Source organism: Harpia harpyja, chromosome 1 (genome assembly GCF_026419915.1).
Source record: "Harpia harpyja isolate bHarHar1 chromosome 1, bHarHar1 primary haplotype, whole genome shotgun sequence".
NCBI lineage: Eukaryota > Metazoa > Chordata > Aves > Accipitriformes > Accipitridae > Harpia > Harpia harpyja.
In genome coordinates, this window is record NC_068940.1 from 34,827,573 (window position 1) to 34,847,915 (window position 20,343).

General features: G+C 43.2%; 1 protein-coding gene across 2 annotated transcripts; it reads right to left on the bottom strand.

Moving 5' to 3' along the window:
• Nucleotides 1-3,300: 3,300 nt before the first annotated feature.
• Nucleotides 3,301-19,045, bottom strand: NPEPL1 (aminopeptidase like 1). 2 transcript variants are annotated; one of them, XM_052786565.1, is made up of 12 exons: nucleotides 18,859-19,045; nucleotides 17,400-17,585; nucleotides 16,061-16,231; nucleotides 13,457-13,546; nucleotides 12,681-12,762; nucleotides 12,332-12,474; nucleotides 11,695-11,772; nucleotides 7,964-8,064; nucleotides 7,184-7,307; nucleotides 5,834-6,010; nucleotides 5,062-5,172; nucleotides 3,301-4,206 (listed from the first exon to the last, which is right to left on the bottom strand). In XM_052786565.1, exons 1-12 carry the CDS (start codon nucleotides 19,006-19,008, stop codon nucleotides 4,048-4,050), a joined length of 1,572 nt encoding a protein of 523 aa, XP_052642525.1. In that variant the 5' UTR covers nucleotides 19,009-19,045; the 3' UTR covers nucleotides 3,301-4,047. The 2 variants fall into 2 exon arrangements, 1 of the variants encoding a protein (XP_052642525.1); XR_008235124.1 differs by lacking the exons at nucleotides 3,301-4,206; nucleotides 5,062-5,172 and adding an exon at nucleotides 6,399-6,639.
• Between the last annotated feature and the right edge of the window lie 1,298 nt (nucleotides 19,046-20,343).

A 20,343-nucleotide genomic window follows, 5' to 3' on the forward strand; every position in this document is an offset into this window, starting at 1 on the left:
AGAGCTCTGGGAGTTACGTTGGTACCGTACTCGACTGGGCTAACACATCGCAGCAGCATACGAGACCCTGTGAAGTGTTGCATCGGCGCGTCAGAGGGAGTACACCCACCTCTACTGCATGTAAATGCTCTCCCGAGGTCCGTACTGCCTAGCAAGAGTTAATCCCTAAGCAGTGTTTTGGGTAAGTCCATCTTGACAGAGTGAGCCCTTGATAAAACTCTGGTGATGCGTCTGTCACCAGTCCACAATTCAGACAGCAGTTAGTAGTACCAAAATGTGGTAAAATATGCTGTTGGCTTAATTTGCTCCATGCAAAGTGCAGCAAAGACAGAAAAGGTGTTTTCTGCAGTAAGGTTTACAAGTTGAAAACATCAGATAGGTTTTTTCCCTGACTGAACACGTTGGACAATCCATAAAACACCAACTCCTCTTTACTTTAACAAGCAAACCAGCAGATCACCCTTGTCCTCCCCCCCAAGCCTGCCACACGGTTCATAGCAAACTCCTGCCCAGAGGTCGTGGGTGTCACCAAGATAAAGAGCAGCACTGCTCTGCTACAGACCATCAGCCACCAGTGCCAGGCGGCCACGGCGGAGGAGGTTGTTAACTCACCTGCTGCCTACATCAGCTTCCCCTGGACCATCCTCAGGTAACAGCAGCACAGCTCCAAGGAGGAAATGAGGAGAAGGAAATCTCCTGGGGGAGTGTATTAGTATACCCCTCAACCTCCTCTTCAAAGTGCTGGGCCCACAGCTGTAGTAATTTAAGCTCTAATTCGTAGAAAACAACCTAGAGAGGCACCTCCTTGGCTCTGTGCTGCTTCTGGAGCCAGGTGTCAGGCCCTGTGTGCCTCTGCTCCATCTCCCGTGGTTGCTCAGAAGGTGCTGAGGAGCCAGAGGACACGGGGGAACCCGGGGCGTGGGAGCCCCCAAGTTTCAGTTTTCTGCTTATCTACTGAGGTGACCTTCAGCAACTCACTGAGCCCTGTGCTGCTTCGTTATCTCTGAAGGGTTGGTCCAGGGTACCCCGCAGCGTATAGGACCCAGGACCTAGCAGAGTTATATGAAAGGGTGCTGGTGCACGCTGCCCAGCATAGGAGTGTTTCTATTGAAAGTTGCTTCAGTGGTGCCAGAATATACTTCAAGTGTAGTCACCTAAATCCACTGAGGTCAACCTCTGGTGTCTGGAACTGTTTCCCGGGAATAACCGTTGCTTTGTCACACAGAAGGGACTGTAAACCTAAATGCGTTAGTAATTGTGGAGCACTCGGTCAGGATGGCCACAGAGGCCACAGGAACATCAGATAGCTTCTGCAACCTCCGCACTTCAGGCTGCACAGTGATTAGCAGAAGTAGGTGGCAGCTGCAGACACCAAATTCCAGCTTTGCTGCTCGACACAGGCTTATTTCTGTTTGGTAACTATCCCACATATTAATTTCTGACACTATCTGCTGCTTCGAAGGCAGTCTGGGGATCTCCCCTTTTGTAGACTGCTTCCAAGTCTCATATCAAGACACTTCAGGGCAAATGCTGCAGCAGCAGTTAAAATTGCCCAGTACCTGAAAGCAGATAAGTAAATGCAGGTGCTGGAAGCAGGCCTTGAAGGAACTAAAATTCTACTCGTAAGGGGTTAAGAAATACTGTAAGCTTAACAGAAATTATCCCAGTGCAAGCTCCGTGAAACACAGAAGAGAGAGAATCATTTATTTGGCAAGTACAGCTCAGATCACTGTCTTGTGTAGGTCTGAAGCTTCTGCTCTAGAGAATAGACCTCTTATCTAAACAGAAGGAAATAATAACGTACATCAGGAATAGCAGGAGATTTTATTACAGAATTGGGGAAAAAAAAAAGCCTTGTATTATTATGTTATATCTCTGAAACAGAGGAAGCATCAGACCTTTTTACTGTTAGGTATTGGATTGATTTATTTTACTCTGCTTAAGCAAACTTAAGTCAGTTTTCAGTTTTTGATTTCCTAAATATTTATCCCATTTGCTTTTCAGGTATTTCATATTAGATTTCCTTAATATTAGGTATTTCTTTTTAAAGATAGCTTCTATTAAGTGCCTTCCAAATTAAATCCAGCAGAATGATATGCTCTGAGACGCCGCGAAATTGAAGAGTATGGTAATCAGTCATGAAAATCTAATTTCTCCTTTATTTGGGCTTGCTGCAGTCAGTGAATAACATTAGAATTTAGCATTATGCCACAAAACTGCAGGCTACTTTTTATGTAAAAATTTGCCTTGTTTCAGCAAAACACTAAATTTCAAAATCAGAATTGCTTAATTTGAAGAGTGTTTCTACAGGATGGAGATTGAAGACTTGATTTCAGAGCACTGAAATTAGAAATTTTGCTATTGGCTTCAGTGGTCAGACTGAGTCAGTAATGAAAACAACTCTTCAACACATTTCCCACAACAGTTTTTGGTACCAGATAGTGCTTTATACTGAGTGTCTAGAATGACCAAAGGCAGAATTCATTTATATATAGATCCCTTAAAACTATGATCAAGTGGACCAGGGAACCAGAACAGCAAGGGGGAAGCAAATACAGGAAGTAATGAAGTTCTGTGTTGTTTTTTTTTAAAAAAGTTACATTCTGCCTAAGAATCAAATATAGCCACAAAACCAGAATAAAAAATGTTGTTTCTTCGCCCTACTGCGTTAAGCTTTCCATGAAGTCTTTAATCAAAAAGACTCATGCCTAAAACCAGATGTGTACCTCATTGTTGGAACTCCATCCAAAACCTAGCACCAGTTCTCTCCAGAGATCAGCTCTGACACAGGGAAAGGTGTAATTCAACTCAACTCAGCTTGACTTTATCTGCAAAGCAGCCAAAAGCGTGTGCTGGGTGGGATTTTTCACCATCAACACTCTGGTTGAGCCAGGAAACATTTCCAAAGGCTGATGCTTGAACCACTGGGCTGGGACCAGCACTGATTAAAACTTGGTCAGTCTGTTCCCAGCTCTGCCGCTGACATTACATAAATTGGGGCAAGTAATTTCCCCAGGGGTGTCCAAGCCAAACTAGTGCTTGTGAGCTCCTTGTGACTGGCTTACACAGAAACTAATGCTATGCACCCCTGATTACTGTTGAATCAAATAAATGAATTGAATCAGTGTAAGTTCTTCAGAACTGCCGCGAACCATTCAGTATAAGCTGTTACTCTAGTAAGTCTGTTTTTAGATGTATGAGTGCTAGAAAAAGGAATTTGAACAGAGTAATGATGTCGTGCACAAACTTTTGGAGCACTCTGTGTTCTCAGAAATGTAAATAACACCATGAAACACCACATGGGATACGTAAGCTGCTTTAATAATAATAAATTTATTAAGTGGCAAGAAGCCACTCTGCTTTGTAAACCGATTTTACTCAATCACAGTCCCTCTATTTTTTCTCATTTAATATGAATACATTCTGTAATTTGTATGTGAAAGATTTACGTAGAGATATGTTCTGGACCACTCTCGCTGATTTCACTGGTCAGAAAAACATTAAACATGCGGAAACAGCACCTTATTAAAACTATAGGCCTTTTCTCATTACATCTCCTTTGCTGCTAAGCTAAATTGTCACTGAATAAGCCAAGTCTACAGAGGTTTTTTTCCTTGTCCGGTGTTCTGAGATGTAATGGGGCCTGCAGAAATGTCTGATAAAATCTCACATATAATAAGTAATTCAGAAGGCTTTGTAAGCAATAGCTGCAGTTGCTTCTTCAGACTAGAGAGAGCTTCTCATGCATTAATGCACTTAGTTAGGTTTTGTGAGGAGCTCAGAGGAGGATGTGTCCTCTTCCTGATACAGTTAGTTGAGCCTAGACTCTGCACCACTGATATTGTTCAGCAACTGCGTGCACCAATAATTTAAAAAAAAAAAAACAAACAAGAAATCAGGCTGTTTTTATCAGAAACAAGTAATAAATCTTATCGTGATAGTAAAAAAAAATGGCAATTTCTGATGTGTAACATTTTCATTGCTTGAGAATGAATCAGTGCAAAGTGAGGTAACCCATGCACCCCGTCACTTAGGGCTGGGGGCACATTAAACCAGGCGCCGCCTTTTGGAATCCCTCTCCATATCTTCAGTGGGAGAGTCTCCATTGCACCCAAGAGGGGACACCATGTTTAGCAAAGGGTCTTCAGATGCCCCTCCAAACAGGGACAGCAACAAAGCCACACCATAGCCGGTAGCTCGTTCACCCTAGAAGAAAAAAACAACAAAAACCCCCCAACAAAAAAACCCACCACATAACAATTCACACTTCAGATTCTACAATTTGAATCTAGTTTTAATCTACCTACTCACTCAACAAGGGCAGTGATGGCGCATGGCCACAGCAAATACTTGGGGTGCCTGGCAGGCCTGCTCAGCTTGTGCTTCTGTATCCTTACTGCTATTGGAATCTGTCCCGGCTAGATTAAACCAACACGTTGGTTGATTCACACGAGAACAGAGCTCACACTGACTTGATGGTGGGTTTATGCTAGCATTGTTCAGGGCAGGGAATGTTCCATCCAGCATGAGCATGGATTTGCAGTATAAGCTGAGTAAGTTGGGTTTAAAAGAAAAGGAGGTGGGGAAGTAAACTGGCTTGTTTTTTAGGAAAAAAGAATATACACAAGTTCCACCAAAGGGAGGAGGGAAAACCCCCAAGAGGAAACAAATGTTTTCTCTGCTGCAGGTCAGCAGGCAGGATGATCAACTCTGGTCAATCACCTTGAAACAATATGGGTGAAAATGGAAGGCTACGATTATTGCCATGAAGAGAAAGCAGGCAAGTTGTCAAAGTTTACAATGATAAAGATGTTGCTGATTAAAGTGACCATTAGCATATTTTAAAACCAAAATGAAAAATAAGAACAGATGAAGCTACCAAAACAAAGAAATTCCCAACACAGATGAAGAGTCAATGCTTTTAAAAAGAACTCTTCTCCACCTAATTCTCTTGCTTTGAATTTGATGGCATAGAATTCAGAGTACCTGCAGGCACAAGCAGTTTCCTTTACCCAGCTTGCTTGCCCAGGAAAGTGTCAGAAGTCATATGAACATACTCACTGCATGAACAGGTGCTGCAATGTCTATATGGACCCAGACTCCAGGCCAGTCAAAGCCAATGTGAGAAGCAATGAAGAGCCCAGCACAGGAGCTTGGAGTATTGTCACGGTCCTGTAGAAATAGTAAAAATACAGTAGGTCTTGCAACAAAAGAAAATGTCAATGTTTTATTCTTGTCTACAGAAAAGACAGTTGTGTAAATCTAGTTCAAAGCTTAACAAATAGCCCTAAAACACAGTCTTGCAAACCAATTATACTATAAATCCTTTGACTTAATCTCTGGTAGCAGTCTGGCCCTCCTCAAGTCCTCTTCTGCCCAAGCTCCTTTCTGCAGTGTTTTTGGAAGTCAACTGCACATTGTAACTCTCAAATGCAGCAAAAGAAGCTGCAGTGATTCCTAAGGCCTCTGTCCTCAATTTCCTGGTTTCTGTGTTCCCAGATACTGCCTCCGCTAGTATGACCTGAGGAATATCCATCTTTACTTCTTAAACAGTCTCCATCCAGGAATTTAGCATTCATCTTGGGGCAAGCAGCCCAAAGTACCTTTGCAACAGGCTACCCTGTTTAAAAATTGACACTAAATATCAGTGTAGTGACACACAGCCTGCAAAATCCCCAGGTATAAGACCCCGAAGACCATAATTATATGGCCCATTTCTAAAATATTACAGCCCACATGAAGAGGTTTTCAGCTATCAACAGGCCAGCACATTATTTAGAAAAGACACGTTTTTATGTAAAAAATGACATTTAAAAGAAAAACAAAATCTTACTGCCACAGAGTTCTTCATATCAGCTACAGCAGAGGTAAATTCACTGAAGTGGAGCTCGGGGCAATAAACAAGAGGATGGACCAAGTCTCCACAGTTCCGGCCAGCTTTAACACAAGCTTTTTCCCACTCTTCATTATTGGTAAGGACAGCAGCATGATACTTTCCTGTAGCAATTCCCTAGTGAGATATAAGACAAAAATCAGGAAGGATTCACCTTAAATGTGCTGGGTAGGATAATTCTGTACTACTCCCTCTCAGCATTAACAGCTGCTTTTCATCTAAGAAAACCACCAAGAAAAAAAAGTCTCAAAACTACTCTGCAGAAAATTAGTGTTACAAATGTAGACAAAGACATTGTAGCTACTGCTGAATCTTTTAAAATTTCTGAAAATCCATTCTGCAGTGAAATAGTCTGCATTTGTCTGGCCTACTCAAACCACTGCCCCACAAAAACATTTCTTTATATGAGCAAGCAAACTATTATCACTCTACATTTATCCTCAGAAATAAAATTAAATCAGCAATGAATTATAAATGAAACATCTAACACACACATAAAGCATACCCCACCAATGTGTGTCAGTCATTGGAGTCTGAATGTAACATCCTCATTCATTGGAAAGATTGCTTCCTTCCAGATATACAAAACCCAGAAGCCACCATCACACCAGTTTTCCAGTAGGACAATGATGGGAAACTTTCAAAGGACTGATGTTTACAGCACTGTATGCAACATTCGTGCTTTTAAAATTTGCCACCATTTCTCCTCCTGATATGAAGACCAATTCATTTTCTAGAAAATTAAACTACAAGAATCACTGCTTGTCAATATAACCTATAAAACAGGAATAGATTTCAAAAAACAATAGCACTGAATTTGTACTCTTTTATCGTTTTGTGTACAACTTACAATGTAAGCCATCTTATGGACAAGAAAATTCCTGATCACTATCATCAAATTAGTTCTGCTCATTATAAAGCTACTGAATTGCAAGCATTGAGTACCGGATCACTTACATCAGCTGCTAATGTCATCATAAGAATACCATTTTTTCTTTAAGTATGAAAAAGCAAAAAAGTCGCATAAAGACCAAAAAAACCACCTGCTTGAGTAATGCAGTTATAAATTTAACAAATTCATGGCACACGTCATGTGCACAGAAGATTACAGTTTACTGGGGTTGCTGTTGGCAACGTTCTCTTGCACAAGTTTAGGAAGCCACCATCAAGCACAACAGTTCACGATATCTACTTTCCCCCAAAGACTAGCAGGACAGAGGCAAAGAAGTGTATAATGCACAGAGAGTAGAAGGATGCACCCCCTGTCTGCTAGCAGTTCTGTATCAGTACCTGAGCTCCTGTAAGAGTGGCCATATCAAGGATGATATCAGCTCCAAGATCTTTGCATGCGTAAGCTACTCCATCAGCCAGTATCAATCTACCTTCTGCATCAGTGTTATTGATTTCCACAGTTCTAGGAAGAAAAGAGGGCATTTAATACAACAGTGCTTCAGGCTGGAAGTTAAGACTCATCTGTCTGGACTAGAATACTGGATGAAAAAGCAGACTCAAACCTAATGTGCTTTCTTATTTGACTCTACAAGTCGGTATGACTGCTTATTCCCCAGCTGCAAGCATCCAGACAGAAGACACATGGAAAAGAGTTATAATAGTACTGTCCTCATGGTTGGGTCTCCTTGTTGGGCGTGTATAATACCTAGCATGTCGAGCTGGCATTTTACAAATTACTTCCATACAAAGAGGTATCATACTCTGCTTAAAACAAGAAGAGATTCTTATACAATGGTAGCCTGCCTCTGTGACTGAGACAACGTAGACTACAGATGGACACAGAAAACTGATTGTACTGGAAAAAACGCCTAAACCTGAGTGGTTTAAGTAAACTTTGGCTCATGATATATGATATGTATTTTGGTGTGTATTTACATACCCAACAGGAAACTCTCAGCACACTTAAAACTCACTGCTATGGCTGTCTGAAACACTGTTATCAATATTTAGGGAAGCTGATGAGGGACAGGTTCACAATCTGCATGGTACTCAGATAAATAGAACCAAAGATGACGTTTCCTCTCAATGTTTCTGTGAAAAGGATAGATACACTCTTACTTTCCAGAGTAAAGAACATGAATGTCATCAGGTCTTGTTGCACGTGGTCCGACCGCATTCTCGGCCAAACAAAAAACAGCATGAAGATTGTCTTTAAAACCCTGTAACAACAATAGGAGAGAAATGGCTTTTGATTCACATCAAGCTAATTTATTGGGACTGAAATCAGTGAGGGATTATGATTTCTTGACAGCAACGCCACTAATTATATCGGAAACCTGTGAGGAATGTCTTGTATCTTGAAGCTGAGGCCAAGAGCTACAGAAGGCGGGCGAGGAGGTTACATCTAATACTGGTTTTAGAGTACTCACTGGAGAGTGAATAAAAGCCTATATGCATGTGACAGGCAACTGGGGAAGGGATCTAGAATTAAGCAGTGTCTGACAATTAAGCAGTGATCAGTACAATCTTCTCTCAGTGGCAAGTTATCTGAACTAAAGCATCTTTTATATGCAGTATGCATATGCAACTGGAGGGGGTTATGTTTAGTCAAACCTGATTCCCTGGGAAGAGCACATTCAGCTCTTTACAGCCAGCTCCAGTAAGATCTTCACAAGCACAACTTCAAAGCCTGCTGAGCTCACCAGGAAACTGCCAGGCTAACCAAAACCAAACCGTAAGTCACTAAACTACAGTACCCCTGTATGAAAATCAGTGGAATACATCTCCAAAGATGCGACACTTCACTCATCTAATTTTAATACAACTCTAACATTGACTCACAACAGACGTCACAAACAACACATCCGGACTGTGTAACTCCTTCACGTTTCATAGCCATGAAGGAAAGATCCAAGCAACGGATGCTTTCAATGTGACAATTACAAAGGCTCGTGAGAGGACACTACGCAGCCAGTCAGGATGCTTGGGATTATTTTCTGAACCCTGTATTTTCCACCGCTTTTGTTTAGTCTCCAATAACAACAAAGATACAACTGGGGCCATTTGAGAAACTGAGCTCCTTCCCATCATTGCTGCCACACTGGGGAAGAGCCACAGTAATAGTGAAAAATGATGGAAATACTAAATGCTAATATGCAGCCATTTGTGAACGGCATACCTTCCCTAAAAAGCCAACCCCAGGTGAAGAGATTCCGTATCTGAGAATTTTCATGGAAAGTAACTTTGATCATAGCAATCCTAGAACGTGGTGGAATTCCATGTCTCAGTGGATCTCCCAGATGCCAATGACACAGCTCAATGTCTTTCAACATCCAACCTGCACCACAGGTCACATACATGCTATCACGATCTATCCTCTCTCCTTCCATGTGAAACTAAAAATATCCAAGGCTAAGATGAATTTGGGTTGGTTTTTTTTTTTTAATGTAGCATTCCTGCTGGGAGGCACACAGCATTTTCAAGCTCTTTTTTTCCCTTAGCCTCCTCTCTTCTGGCATTTCCCATTCTGGTTTACTTTGATTTAAAATCAAGTGCTTATATGGTCATGGATGATATTTTAAAATGTATGATGATTTTGTTATTTATACGACAGCTGTATTGTGTGGAGGGATCCTAGGAACAGAAAGGGAGACAGCAGTATTTAACACATAAAAACACAGTTCCTCCTCAAATGGGATAACTAGCCTCAAAACCATCAAACTCCTAGGGAAAACAGGTACAGTTTTACTGTTAATCTCTGGATAAAAGTCCATAGCTGAAGAAATCTGGACTTGCTGAATCAGCTCCTGTTCTGAAGTCTAAAGGGCAAATGCATCAATCAAAACCTTTCAAAACAATGGGCAGCATCTAGAAGCCATAAAGTAACTTTGCAGTTTCTAGTCCAGCCAGTGGGCAAACAGCACTGTTGATGAGATAACCTTCCATCTATGACCCTTGGCTCTTCCAAAACGGTCTGTGCAGCAAAAACCTCACTCTGTTCACAATCTCTCACTGGACTGCACCAAATTTTCCTCCTCCAAGTGGGAGATATGGTTAATCTACTGTCAAAAAGTGAAAAGCCGTTTCCAGTATCAGTTGCCTTTTCCTAAATCTCATTTTGTCTGCAGCTCTTCAGAAGCAGGATTCACTATGTTTAACATGCAGGATCAAGACGGATTTAAAAAATTTAAGTGAATGTTTTTCTCTTCTCCCTTGTGTTGGAAAGCTCACAAAAGATGAAATGCATCCTTCTAGGAAAAATCACTTGCTTAATTTTGCTATCCAAAGTCTTTTTAAATCACGTTGTAAAACTGTCGAACAGCATGTAGGCAGATATTTTCTGAAGATGGATAATAACCTCTGCCCCTCTTCCCACTGAGCTTTCTATCCAACACACATTTCCAACTTCAGTCTCTCTGACAAAGCATAGCTAATTTAAACCTCTTCCAGTTTTATATTATTCTTAAGAGCATTAAAAAAAAACCCAAAACCCAACAACTTGAAACAGTAACAACAAATTATTTCCATTGCCTACCGGAATACATTTTCTGCAGGGATTTCATTAACAGATCTTCTTACATGAGGTTGTAAAATTAAGCAGCGAAATCATTCTTTTGGTTTTACATGTAAAGGCACAGATTTCTCGTGAGGTACCACAGCTTCTTCAGGCTCAGTTTGTCCAAACATATCACTGCCAGTTTATTCATCGTTACAATAATTGCATATGAAATGGCAGATCACTTACGTTCACACCTAGTGTGGTTGTGAATGCAACTTCTCTCAGTGCAGATGATTACACACAAAACTACTTTGGAAACAAGGACTGAATCACCGAAAGAATGTACCGCATCCATGGCTTTCCCAGACTCTCCCAAACCACTGTGTAAGTTCTAGCTCTTTCCCCTTGCAAACGCTTGATCTTTCTGAAGAACTTCATTACGGAAAGCTAGCCGTTTTGCCTAAGATACAGCTCGCAAATCTGTTTTCAATTTTAAGTCTCTGCAGATAACTGTGAAGTTTACAATCTTTCCACATCAAACATGCTGCTAGGGCCAAGGCACAGAACTACACTGTTGAGAAATGGGAATTTGGCACTGATCATCCCCTGGACAAGGCTTCCGTCAGATCTATGCATTAATCTCCAGCAGTAATGTTCTTTGAACTTTGGATACTCCTTGGAGGCAATAGCTGCTCTGTCAGCAAGACTCAAGTCACTGGATTTGTGGAGAGGGCACAGTTTTATTGGCAGCAGCCACTTCTTTTCCCCAGTTCGTATTGTTAAAGCACAATATGCATTTTTTAAATTCTTCGTATTTCAATACCTGGCTTCTTCTCAGCTCCCCTACTACTTTCTGACCACAGGAGCAAACCCAACAAGCAGCTCCTGATGAGACTAGAGCTGCCACTTCCCCAGTAGGCTAATATTAGAACAGGCACAGGATTTGGAATATGGACAGACTTCATATACCAGAGTCACTCATGCCCTTCTTTGCTAAAGGGACGACAGCTGCCCCAAATCCTACAGCTTAAACAAAATCAGCACTGGGTATAAATCTGATTCAAGGAACTAGAAACCACTCAGCCTGCAGAACAAACCCTGAAATTCAAGAAAGACTCTTCAAAAAAAATTAGCACTCAAAGAACTTCTCATAATTCTCAAGATCCCAGTAAAGATTTGAAATATTTTCCTGAAATAGCAGAAAGAGCAGAGTGACCCAGGATCACTAACAGCCGTGGCAGGTCAGAACCTCAGGGTTAGACTGGCCCCCATATCTGGGAATATATCCAAAACCCAGACTGCTCCTTGGCAATGCTGGGATACATGATATCAATTAACACATTTTACTTACTTGCTTTACAGTGGCTTTGAAGGCACCCAAAATAGCAGCTGCTCCACCACAGTCTCGTTTCATTCCAGGCATAGTCGTCTGTTTAAACAGAACCATAGAATTTTTTTTCTTTTTCCTTAAAAGAGAATTTCACAGTAATGCCTGCTAAAACTAGTATTCCTGATGCTTCTGTAACTCTGGTCTTAACAGTGCTCAGCCGTAACAGAAACACAGAACACCTGCACCTGCTTATTGGTGGATCCTGCCTTAGAACTGGAAAACACTAAACCTCTGCTGCTAATTTGTTAGAAAAGAAAAAAGGTTGTTTACAAGATTCACACTGAGGCCAACTCAAATGGGTTTTGGATCTATCTCCAAAATCAGGAATTAAACATCTTTGTTTCTAGCCTTCTCCTAGCAGTGGTCAAATATCAAATACAGAGGGCAAAATATCAGGTAGCTATTTAACTGCTCTGTAAAGTGTTCCTTGAATCCTATTTGGTCTTCTCGGCTGACAGTTTGTGCCCATATGGATGACAGTAGATCAAGTGTTTACTCAAATAAACATACTTTGGTTTCCTACAGACATTAACTGAATTATTTCCAACAGAAAACAACACTGTAAGCAAAGGCAGCAGAAGAACAAGTGTTTAGGTACCTTTCCCTTAATGCTTAGTCCTCCAGTGTCATACACAATACCTTTGCCCACCCATGCAATGGTCTGTGTAGCACCATCTGGAGTGTGACTGAGAACTGCTAGGGCTGGAGGATGCAGAGCTGCCTTGCCAACTCCATAGATACCTGGAAAACAGAGAATTAAACCACTTGTGGGGAAGACAGACTGTGGGGAGCAATCTGTGGCTATTTTCTGTAAAACATCTTGGAATACTATGGGCAATAAAACCATTTAAAAAATGTGCAAATAAAATATTACAATAGAGATATAGAGATGGCAACACATTCCAATTAACTGCTACGAAAAAAGCTGAATTATCAACAAGATATACCTCCAAAGCCTCTCTCTTTCAGCTCCTCATCTCGAATAATGGTAGGAGTAATCCCAAGATCCTTGCCAACTTTTTTGATTTCCTTAATCATTAAAAGAAAAAGGACATTGTCAGTCAGTCATCAGAAGGACACATCTGTCTTTCCACACAAATGGGTACCCACTTAAGGGTTTTGTGTGATTTTTGCATGCATACACATACAAACATTCACAATTTTGGGAGTGGTGCTGGTTTTCCAATGGCCTAATTCCACTGAGACATCCTTGACTTACTATGGCATGAAATACAAATTTGACCTTTAAGCTCCACCAATAAAAGAAATCTTCAGAGGTAAAGGCCAGCTGTTCACTCTATTGGATCATGATGCAATAGAACAGGAATATTTTCATTCTCAACAGCTTTCCAGATCTTTACGACAAAGCTAATTTGGAAATATGTCAACTTCTGTCCCGTAATTTCAGAAACTCTTGTCACCATCAGGCTTAAGACAACACTAGCACTGGCAAAGAAGCCAGTGTCATGACCGAATCAAGAACTCATGTCTTCTGACTCCCCATGCCTTATCCCAAGCTGTACACTCTGCCTCCTTCCAACTTACCAAAGTTCTACGAAATATTAAAGGCCAAAGAAAGAGCCTCAGCATCCTTGGGCAGGTTCTTTGATGTGCTTCCCACTGCTGACATACAGGTTTTGCTAAGAGATAGCAACACTAGTTCTTGATTACTGTAGTCTAGACTTACAATTACTAACTCTTACTCATCAGGTGTATTACCTACCTCCAGGAAGTTATCCGTGTTCATCTCATTGCATGGGGTGTCCACAATTCGAGCAGCCAGCCTGACTCCTTCTGTAGCACTTGCCAGACACTATGAAAAGAAGCGAGGACACCTGAGAACTGGCCTTGGTTTGGCTGGTTTTCTGCATAGCTTTGCATTTAGTCCTATGCAGCCCACACCAGACGTGTGGTTCCTCTGGAGCACACTAATGCTTAACTGCAACCAATCACAGGCAGTTGTACAGTATTAAATAATATCAGCCAAGCTAACCATTATTTTTTTGTATGTGTTAAGCTTCAGTTATTTTTCCCTAGGCTCTAATTTCTAAGCAACTGTATTCTTTCCCACAGTGAATTGATATTGCAAAATTAGTAGCCTTCTCCACTATCAAATGGAGACCAAGACGACAATGTGAAGTGGAGGAAACAAACATAAGAGAAAGCCAATTGAGGAAGTTGCAAATTGCTTGTAGGCTGCTCAGGTTGGAAACCTGCAGAGATTACATAATCTACAAGATGGGAAACAGCAGTTTATATATGGCAGGCAGAGTGGCTGAGTGCAATAAAGATTATTACCGTAAGACATTCTATATGGCAGGCCCATGGGGAATGTGGAATATTTCATATTTGTGTAAAACATGCACGCATCTGTTTCCTCATTCCTGTGGCAAAATGGACTAAGTAAAATCTTATCTAAGCAAGAGTGGACAGAATCAAAATGGTCAACAGTGAGCATGCCGAGGCTGTTTCCTTAAAGAAGGATCCTCCTCCTGGCAAAAAGGACAATGAAGGCACCAGACACCAAGCTTCAGCTTTTAACTCCTGTAAATCAACAACTTGAAACAAAAAGACTAGGTGGAAGGAAACTTTGTTCAAGCTTTCCAGTAGCCACACCACACTGAAGACCACACACAGCAGGCGGGTGAGTCAAGACGGGTTTCAAAAGAATCTGATGTGCTGGATAGTCGTTTGTGCTGAGGTATCTGAAGTTTGGCTTGGCCAGACTGGCCTAAGGACTCTATACATTCTGTATCCCAGCAGACTCATAAACCTTGGCTCGCTTTGGAATGGTGCCCGATTCCCTACAATTACTTTTGATTGCTTTACTTCCCCTAAAGGGATAAGGGCCTCCTCAGGAGCCAAGCTAGGTTTGGAGTGATTCACCGTTAGGGCCATGCAGGTAAATAGAGGTGGCTCTAACCCAAAGGCCAAGTCTGAGGGAAACAATATAACTTACAGAAATAAGCTGTGCCTGGGTTTGGCTTCCATGGTACTCAAGAGAACCTGGATAATGGCAGCCTTTATTAAGTGCCTTGTAAAACTATGACAATACCTGCTAGTCCTCACCATAAAATATCCTGAACAACGCAGTAGGTGCTGGTTGAATTTAAGGGGTGAAAACTTAGCTTGGAGGAAGCCGGTAATAGTTTTGGCATTGACATCAAGGGGAAGAACAGGAGGTAGAAATATTTCAGCTTTGTTTTTTAGTTATAAATAACCCAAGTGGTTTGGAATCTACCTATCTGAAGGAACTATTTTTGACACCAGTTATGTTTTTTCTGATTTGGGGCACGGAAAAATTGAGTGATCAACAGTTGTACTCACAGCACATCTGTCTTTGTCACTTTCCTGAAAACTGGTCTGGCATCATTTGCTGTGGCCAAATCAGTTCATAGTGTAAGGACAAAGTATGGAGGAAGAAATACTGAAAGAAAAAAAAATACCCTAGAGCTGCAATTCTGTGAATTTCAGATGCAGCAACACCGTATCCTTTGTCAAATCCATTGCCAAAATTTTTAAGGGATTTGTATAACCTCACTGACTGATCAGCTAAGTGAGTGTCCATCTGTACTGAAGCACAGAACCTGGAGCACTGAACAGGAAGTTGCCTAACAGCTTAACTGTAAACCCTGGAACAGCTTTTAAGTTAGGATCTTGAAGAAGAATGACCTAGCATACTAAAAGTTACCTGATGTGGAGTTTGATTTTCTGCTATTGAAAGATGACTTAGACATATTTAACTTTTATGTATAGCTCTTCTCCAAGCTGTATTGTTTCTTAGGGTCTTGTTTCTGGCTACAGTTCTGCTAGAAAAACTCAGTCAAAGAGATAAATCACACAGAAATAGCAGAGGCCATATGTGATCCCAGAATAAGCAACTTTCAGTGACTTCACTGTGATATTCACCTGCACAGCCACATACTGATTTTGCCTGTGTAAAAGAAAGTGAGAAGCCCACACACGGAAGGCAATGTAATATTAAAGGCTAGAAATACACTATTTGCATCTATTGTGAACATGAGAAAGGAGACATTTTCTTTGAGCTATTTGTTTGTGGTGTTTTCCATCCCTGAAATCTAAATTCTGAATAACATCTTCAGCCTTTGCTGCAGTAATATGTTCAATATTTCTACTCACAGGTACTGTGAACCGATCAATTTCAAGGAACTTTGACCTAGGGTAATTTATTACTTTAGGTACAACACCTATTCCATACGTAGCCTGAGACAGATGTATTTGTGCATGCAACCAATTGAAGAAAACAATAAAAAATATTTCAGGGAATAATGGAAAAAAACGATGACAGAAAAAAGCAAAATCTTACTTTAAGTGTTGCCACTTCTATTGGTCCATTGTTTTGTCCAACCAGGAAAAACTCTACCGTTACAGTTTTCTTCTCTGTGCGTCTTGATGCACTGGACCGATGTGTGAACAATGGGAAAGCCCTGGCCAACGCACAAGCAGAAGCGAAGACTTCAGACCGCTCACAGACCATCTGAAACACCAGCCAGAAGGCAAGTCAGACAGCATTAGGGATGTGCAAGACTAGATTTAAAAGGATGTTACCTGTGATATTATTGGGGAAGAGAAGGGGGATAAAAAAAAGGGGAGGGGGGTGGCTGGCTGGGAAATAACTGATGTCTGAATAAAGACATACTCATACGTCATGTTTTGCATGGATGGAGTGACAGTACAAACTGTACCACATTGTACTGATTGAGTTAATTTCCCATACGGAAATGAATTACACTGCTGGACTTGACTGTGTGGGAATTAGTACATCCTTACAAGGGAGCTGGACTCCTTTAATTATACTAGTGCAATTAACACAGGTTAGCCTACAGATCAAGACAAAAAAAAAGTATGAGAACCATCAACATGTGCTTGAAACAAAGACAGAAATATGAGAATGTGGCTAATATTAACCCAAAAGCCTTTTAACATGTAGAATATTTTTCTGAAGTTCATTACAGAAATTACCAATGGAAAGCAGTTTTAGCTAAACATTTTCAAAGTTAACTATAAGGGGAAAAAAATTAAGTAATTACTCTTGCAAATAAGTTTTCCAAGAGAAGAGTATTAGATTTTCTTACTGACACTGACTATATGAGTCTTCTCTAACAATCTCGAAATCGGAATTAACTGGAGAAGCCATAGACACAAATAACAAATTCATCAAGCTCATGCAGAAGATGACCAAAGCAGTCCAAGAGCTTGTCCTGCAAAGGACTCACATTGGAGCATTAGTTTGCATTAAGACTTTTAAAAGTCACTGAATAACACAAACAAGGCACCTTAAGTGGGTTATGCAATATAGACATGGCACCCTGCATGCAGGCTACGTCAATCTTCTACAGCATGTGCTAACATCATGAATTCTTGTTCGAAAAAAGCCACTACTGGTTCCCTTTGCATGGACGTTCCTAGCTGAAGACATTCCATGCATATCCAACCTTAACTCCCTCCAAATGTTTGAGCACACATAAGCCATTATAGTTAGGTCTTGTTTACGCGTCAGTACAAAACCACTTATAAATACCAGTATAATTATACCGGTAAGGCTTGCCCACCTCCAGTCTCCTTGGATACAGCTAAAATCCTGAAAAGTCAAGAAAATACTTGACTAGACATTTCACCGGAAGCATTTTCAAATAGCCACTTACAACAATACATCTGTTGACACCTCCTGGAAGGCAGTTTCTAACCAGGCGGGTGATGAACTGAGCTGCAGATGGACTATTGTGCCGGCTGACCCTGGAAGGCAAAGCGGCCACAGTGGCATAATTCAGGTAGAGAGGACAGCTGTCGGTGGGGTTTGGATTCAGAGTGCTTAATGCAGATTGCCATATCTGGGGAGAAAAGAAGAATTTAAAGACAAAGCACTGGATCAGACTTTTCTTTCCATCTCATTCCCACTATATTTAGGCACTCTTTAATTGCAGGGTTTTAGGTGTTGGAAACAAATTATGCACACGCGTTTAAATGCAATAACCTCTAGAGTAAAAAGAAACAGGAAATAAAACAAACCTGTTTATTAACCAGAAAATACAAATGTACCTTCCATTACAAGCACTTCTTTTAGGCCCTATGAATTAAAATTTAAAACCACACCATTTAGCGCAAAAGCCGCTTCAGAGCCTTTTTAAGATGAGACAGTTTTGCTACTGATAAATAAGTGGATTGATTTACTAGTCCCGAGTTACTGTTTCACATAGCAATTTAATTAAAAACAAACAAACAAAAAAAGAAGGCTAAACATTGTCATAAGAGGCTCGGGAGTCCAGCAAAAAAGACGGCCAAACACCTGGCGACCTAAAAAGCCGCGATGCAAAACATTTATCGTTTTACCACAAGCCATCAGCACCATCTAAGTAAATAGGTCCGCGCATCCCGCCGCGGTAGCTGAAAGCAGGGGAGGGGGAAGCGCTGCCATCTCGTTCACCCTCTGCCGGGGGCGAGTCGCACTCAGCCGCCCGCTTGCCATCTGGCACCTGAGAAGGCGTATTTCGGTAATTACGCTAATTGCGGACATCCCCGCGTCACCTCAGGGGAGGGCAAAGCGCTCGCCCAAAGCATTCGCCACCCGCCGAGGTGGGCACGAGGGCTGCGGGAGCGAAGCCGCCGTGCCTCACCCGCGGGTGGGGAAGGGCTGCGCGGCTCCCCCCGCCTCAGCAACAGGCTCCCGCCGGACCCCGCTGCCGCCCCCGGGCCCGGCCCGTCTCCCCTTTATTTCTCCGTTAAGGGGCCACTCCGAGGGGGTTTCACGGGTTAAAACCCTCCGGCTCTGGGCTTCAAGGCCGGCTCCCCTCCGGCGGGGCCGGCAGGCTCCCTCCCCGCCCGCCCTGCCGGCCGGTCCCCCACGCCGCAGCAGGCCGGGCGCCGCGCAGGCGGCCGCAGGCCGGGCGAGCCCCCGCCTACCCCGCACCACGAGGCCGCTCGGGGCCGGGGCGGGAAGACGCGGCCTCCGGGGGGGCCCGTGGGCGGCGGGGGGGGGGGGGGGGAGGGAGGCGGTGCCGGGGCCGCGCTTACCACCCCCACCCCCCCCGCTCCCCTGCGCCGGGGCCGCCGCCTCGGGGCGGGGGGGGACGGGGACACCGCGCTCCCGCCGCGGCCCGGCCTCACCTCCTCGGTGACCCGCGGCTGCAGCTTGCCCCGCAGCTGGGCCCAGGGCAGGCGGTGGAGGTTGTGGAGCTGGCCCAGGACGAGCAGCGGGCGGCTCTGCGGGTCCGCCTCGCCGGCGCTGGCCTGGAACTCCAGCTGCACGTTCGCCATCTTCTTGCCCCCGGCCCGGCCCGGCTCGGCTCAGCCCGGCTCGGCTCGGCCCAGCCCGGCCCGTCCGCCCGGCTCCGCCCCGCCGCCCGGCTCCGGCTCCGCGGGGCGGGCACCACGGAGGCGCGGGCGGCCCCCGGCGGCCGCGCCGGGCACCGCAGGCGGGCAAGGCGGCGGGCCGGGCGGGGCGCGGGACCCGGATGCGGCGCAGGGCCCCGGGGAGGGCGGGCAGGGCCTTCCCGGCCCCTTCCGAAACGGGCCCAGCCCCGTGCTGCGGCCCCTCACAGCCCCGGCGCCCTCGGCTCCGCACCCGGGCGCGGCGTGCGGCTCGGTCGCATCGGGATCCCCCGCACAACGCGCGGGAGCTCCCGGCCAGAAAAAGCGCCCTGCGCCAGGCCTTTGTGTTTGACCCGCGTTCCGGAGATCAGGCCGTAGATCAGGGGTGTTACAGTTTCACAAGTTATAGAGGAAAACGGAAAAAAAAAAAAAAGACCAAACCCACACGGTAACGCTGCCCCTGTGTCCCACCACACGCATCGAATCGTACAGAGGGAAAGGTATTGGGTGCTAATCCAGCTGCCTCTGCGTACAACTGACAGGCAATTGTATCAAGCGGAAAGTCTGTATTTCCCCTTCATAATACCATTTTAGGATGGAAAGGCTTCATTCTGAAAGCGTGAAGTTACATAGGGATAAAAATGGAAAAAGCTCAATTTCTCTTTTCCTCATGAAGTTAAATATTGGAAAAAAGGTACATCTAAAAAATGTTCCAGAAACAGAAGAAAAAGCCAATATAGGCTCCGAGGTACAGCACGGGGATTCACTAAACAGAAACAGTTTTCCAAACACCAGCTTTAATAGTAGATGTAAATGTTTGTTTTAAACATAATAGGGTATTTATCCTCATCTTTTTATATTTGCCAAGCACGTCCTATTAATGTTGGGTCAGTGGGGAATTGATACTCATTAATCTGCAGCTAGGGAAGTCTAAACATCAGAAACGGTGCACTTCCACTTAGACTGGAAACGTGAATGCTGATGCATATAATGGAAATACATCTAAAAAGAAAAAAAAAAAAATCAGGTTGTATTGCAGAACGCTTCCTTAGAGTAAGGTCTTATTTGGTCTCTGAAGGGACATTATGGAAACTTTATTGCCTGATAGATTTAGAATTAGCCTGAATAAAAGTTCTAGCAAATCTGTTGCAGAGATCAGTCATGCATCCTCACAGACTGGAAGGAATAACCCACTAAACAAGCTCCAACTCCAACTTTTATGAGTCTCTACTAAGCCACAGAACATAAACTGTTTAGGGGCTCACTATTATTCCAATATAT

Coding starts and splice junctions, on each gene's coding strand:
- NPEPL1 (XM_052786565.1), bottom strand. CDS start 19,008: ATGGCGAACGTGCAGCTGGAGTTCCAGGCCAGCGCCGGCGAGGCGGAC. Junction 7,308..7,963: donor CATGTTCTTTACTCTGGAAA/GTAAGAGTGTAT, acceptor TTTTCTTCCTAG/AACTGTGGAAATCAATAACA. Junction 4,207..5,061: donor TTGCAGCACCTGTTCATGCA/GTGAGTATGTTC, acceptor TTTTTCTTCTAG/GGTGAACGAGCTACCGGCTA.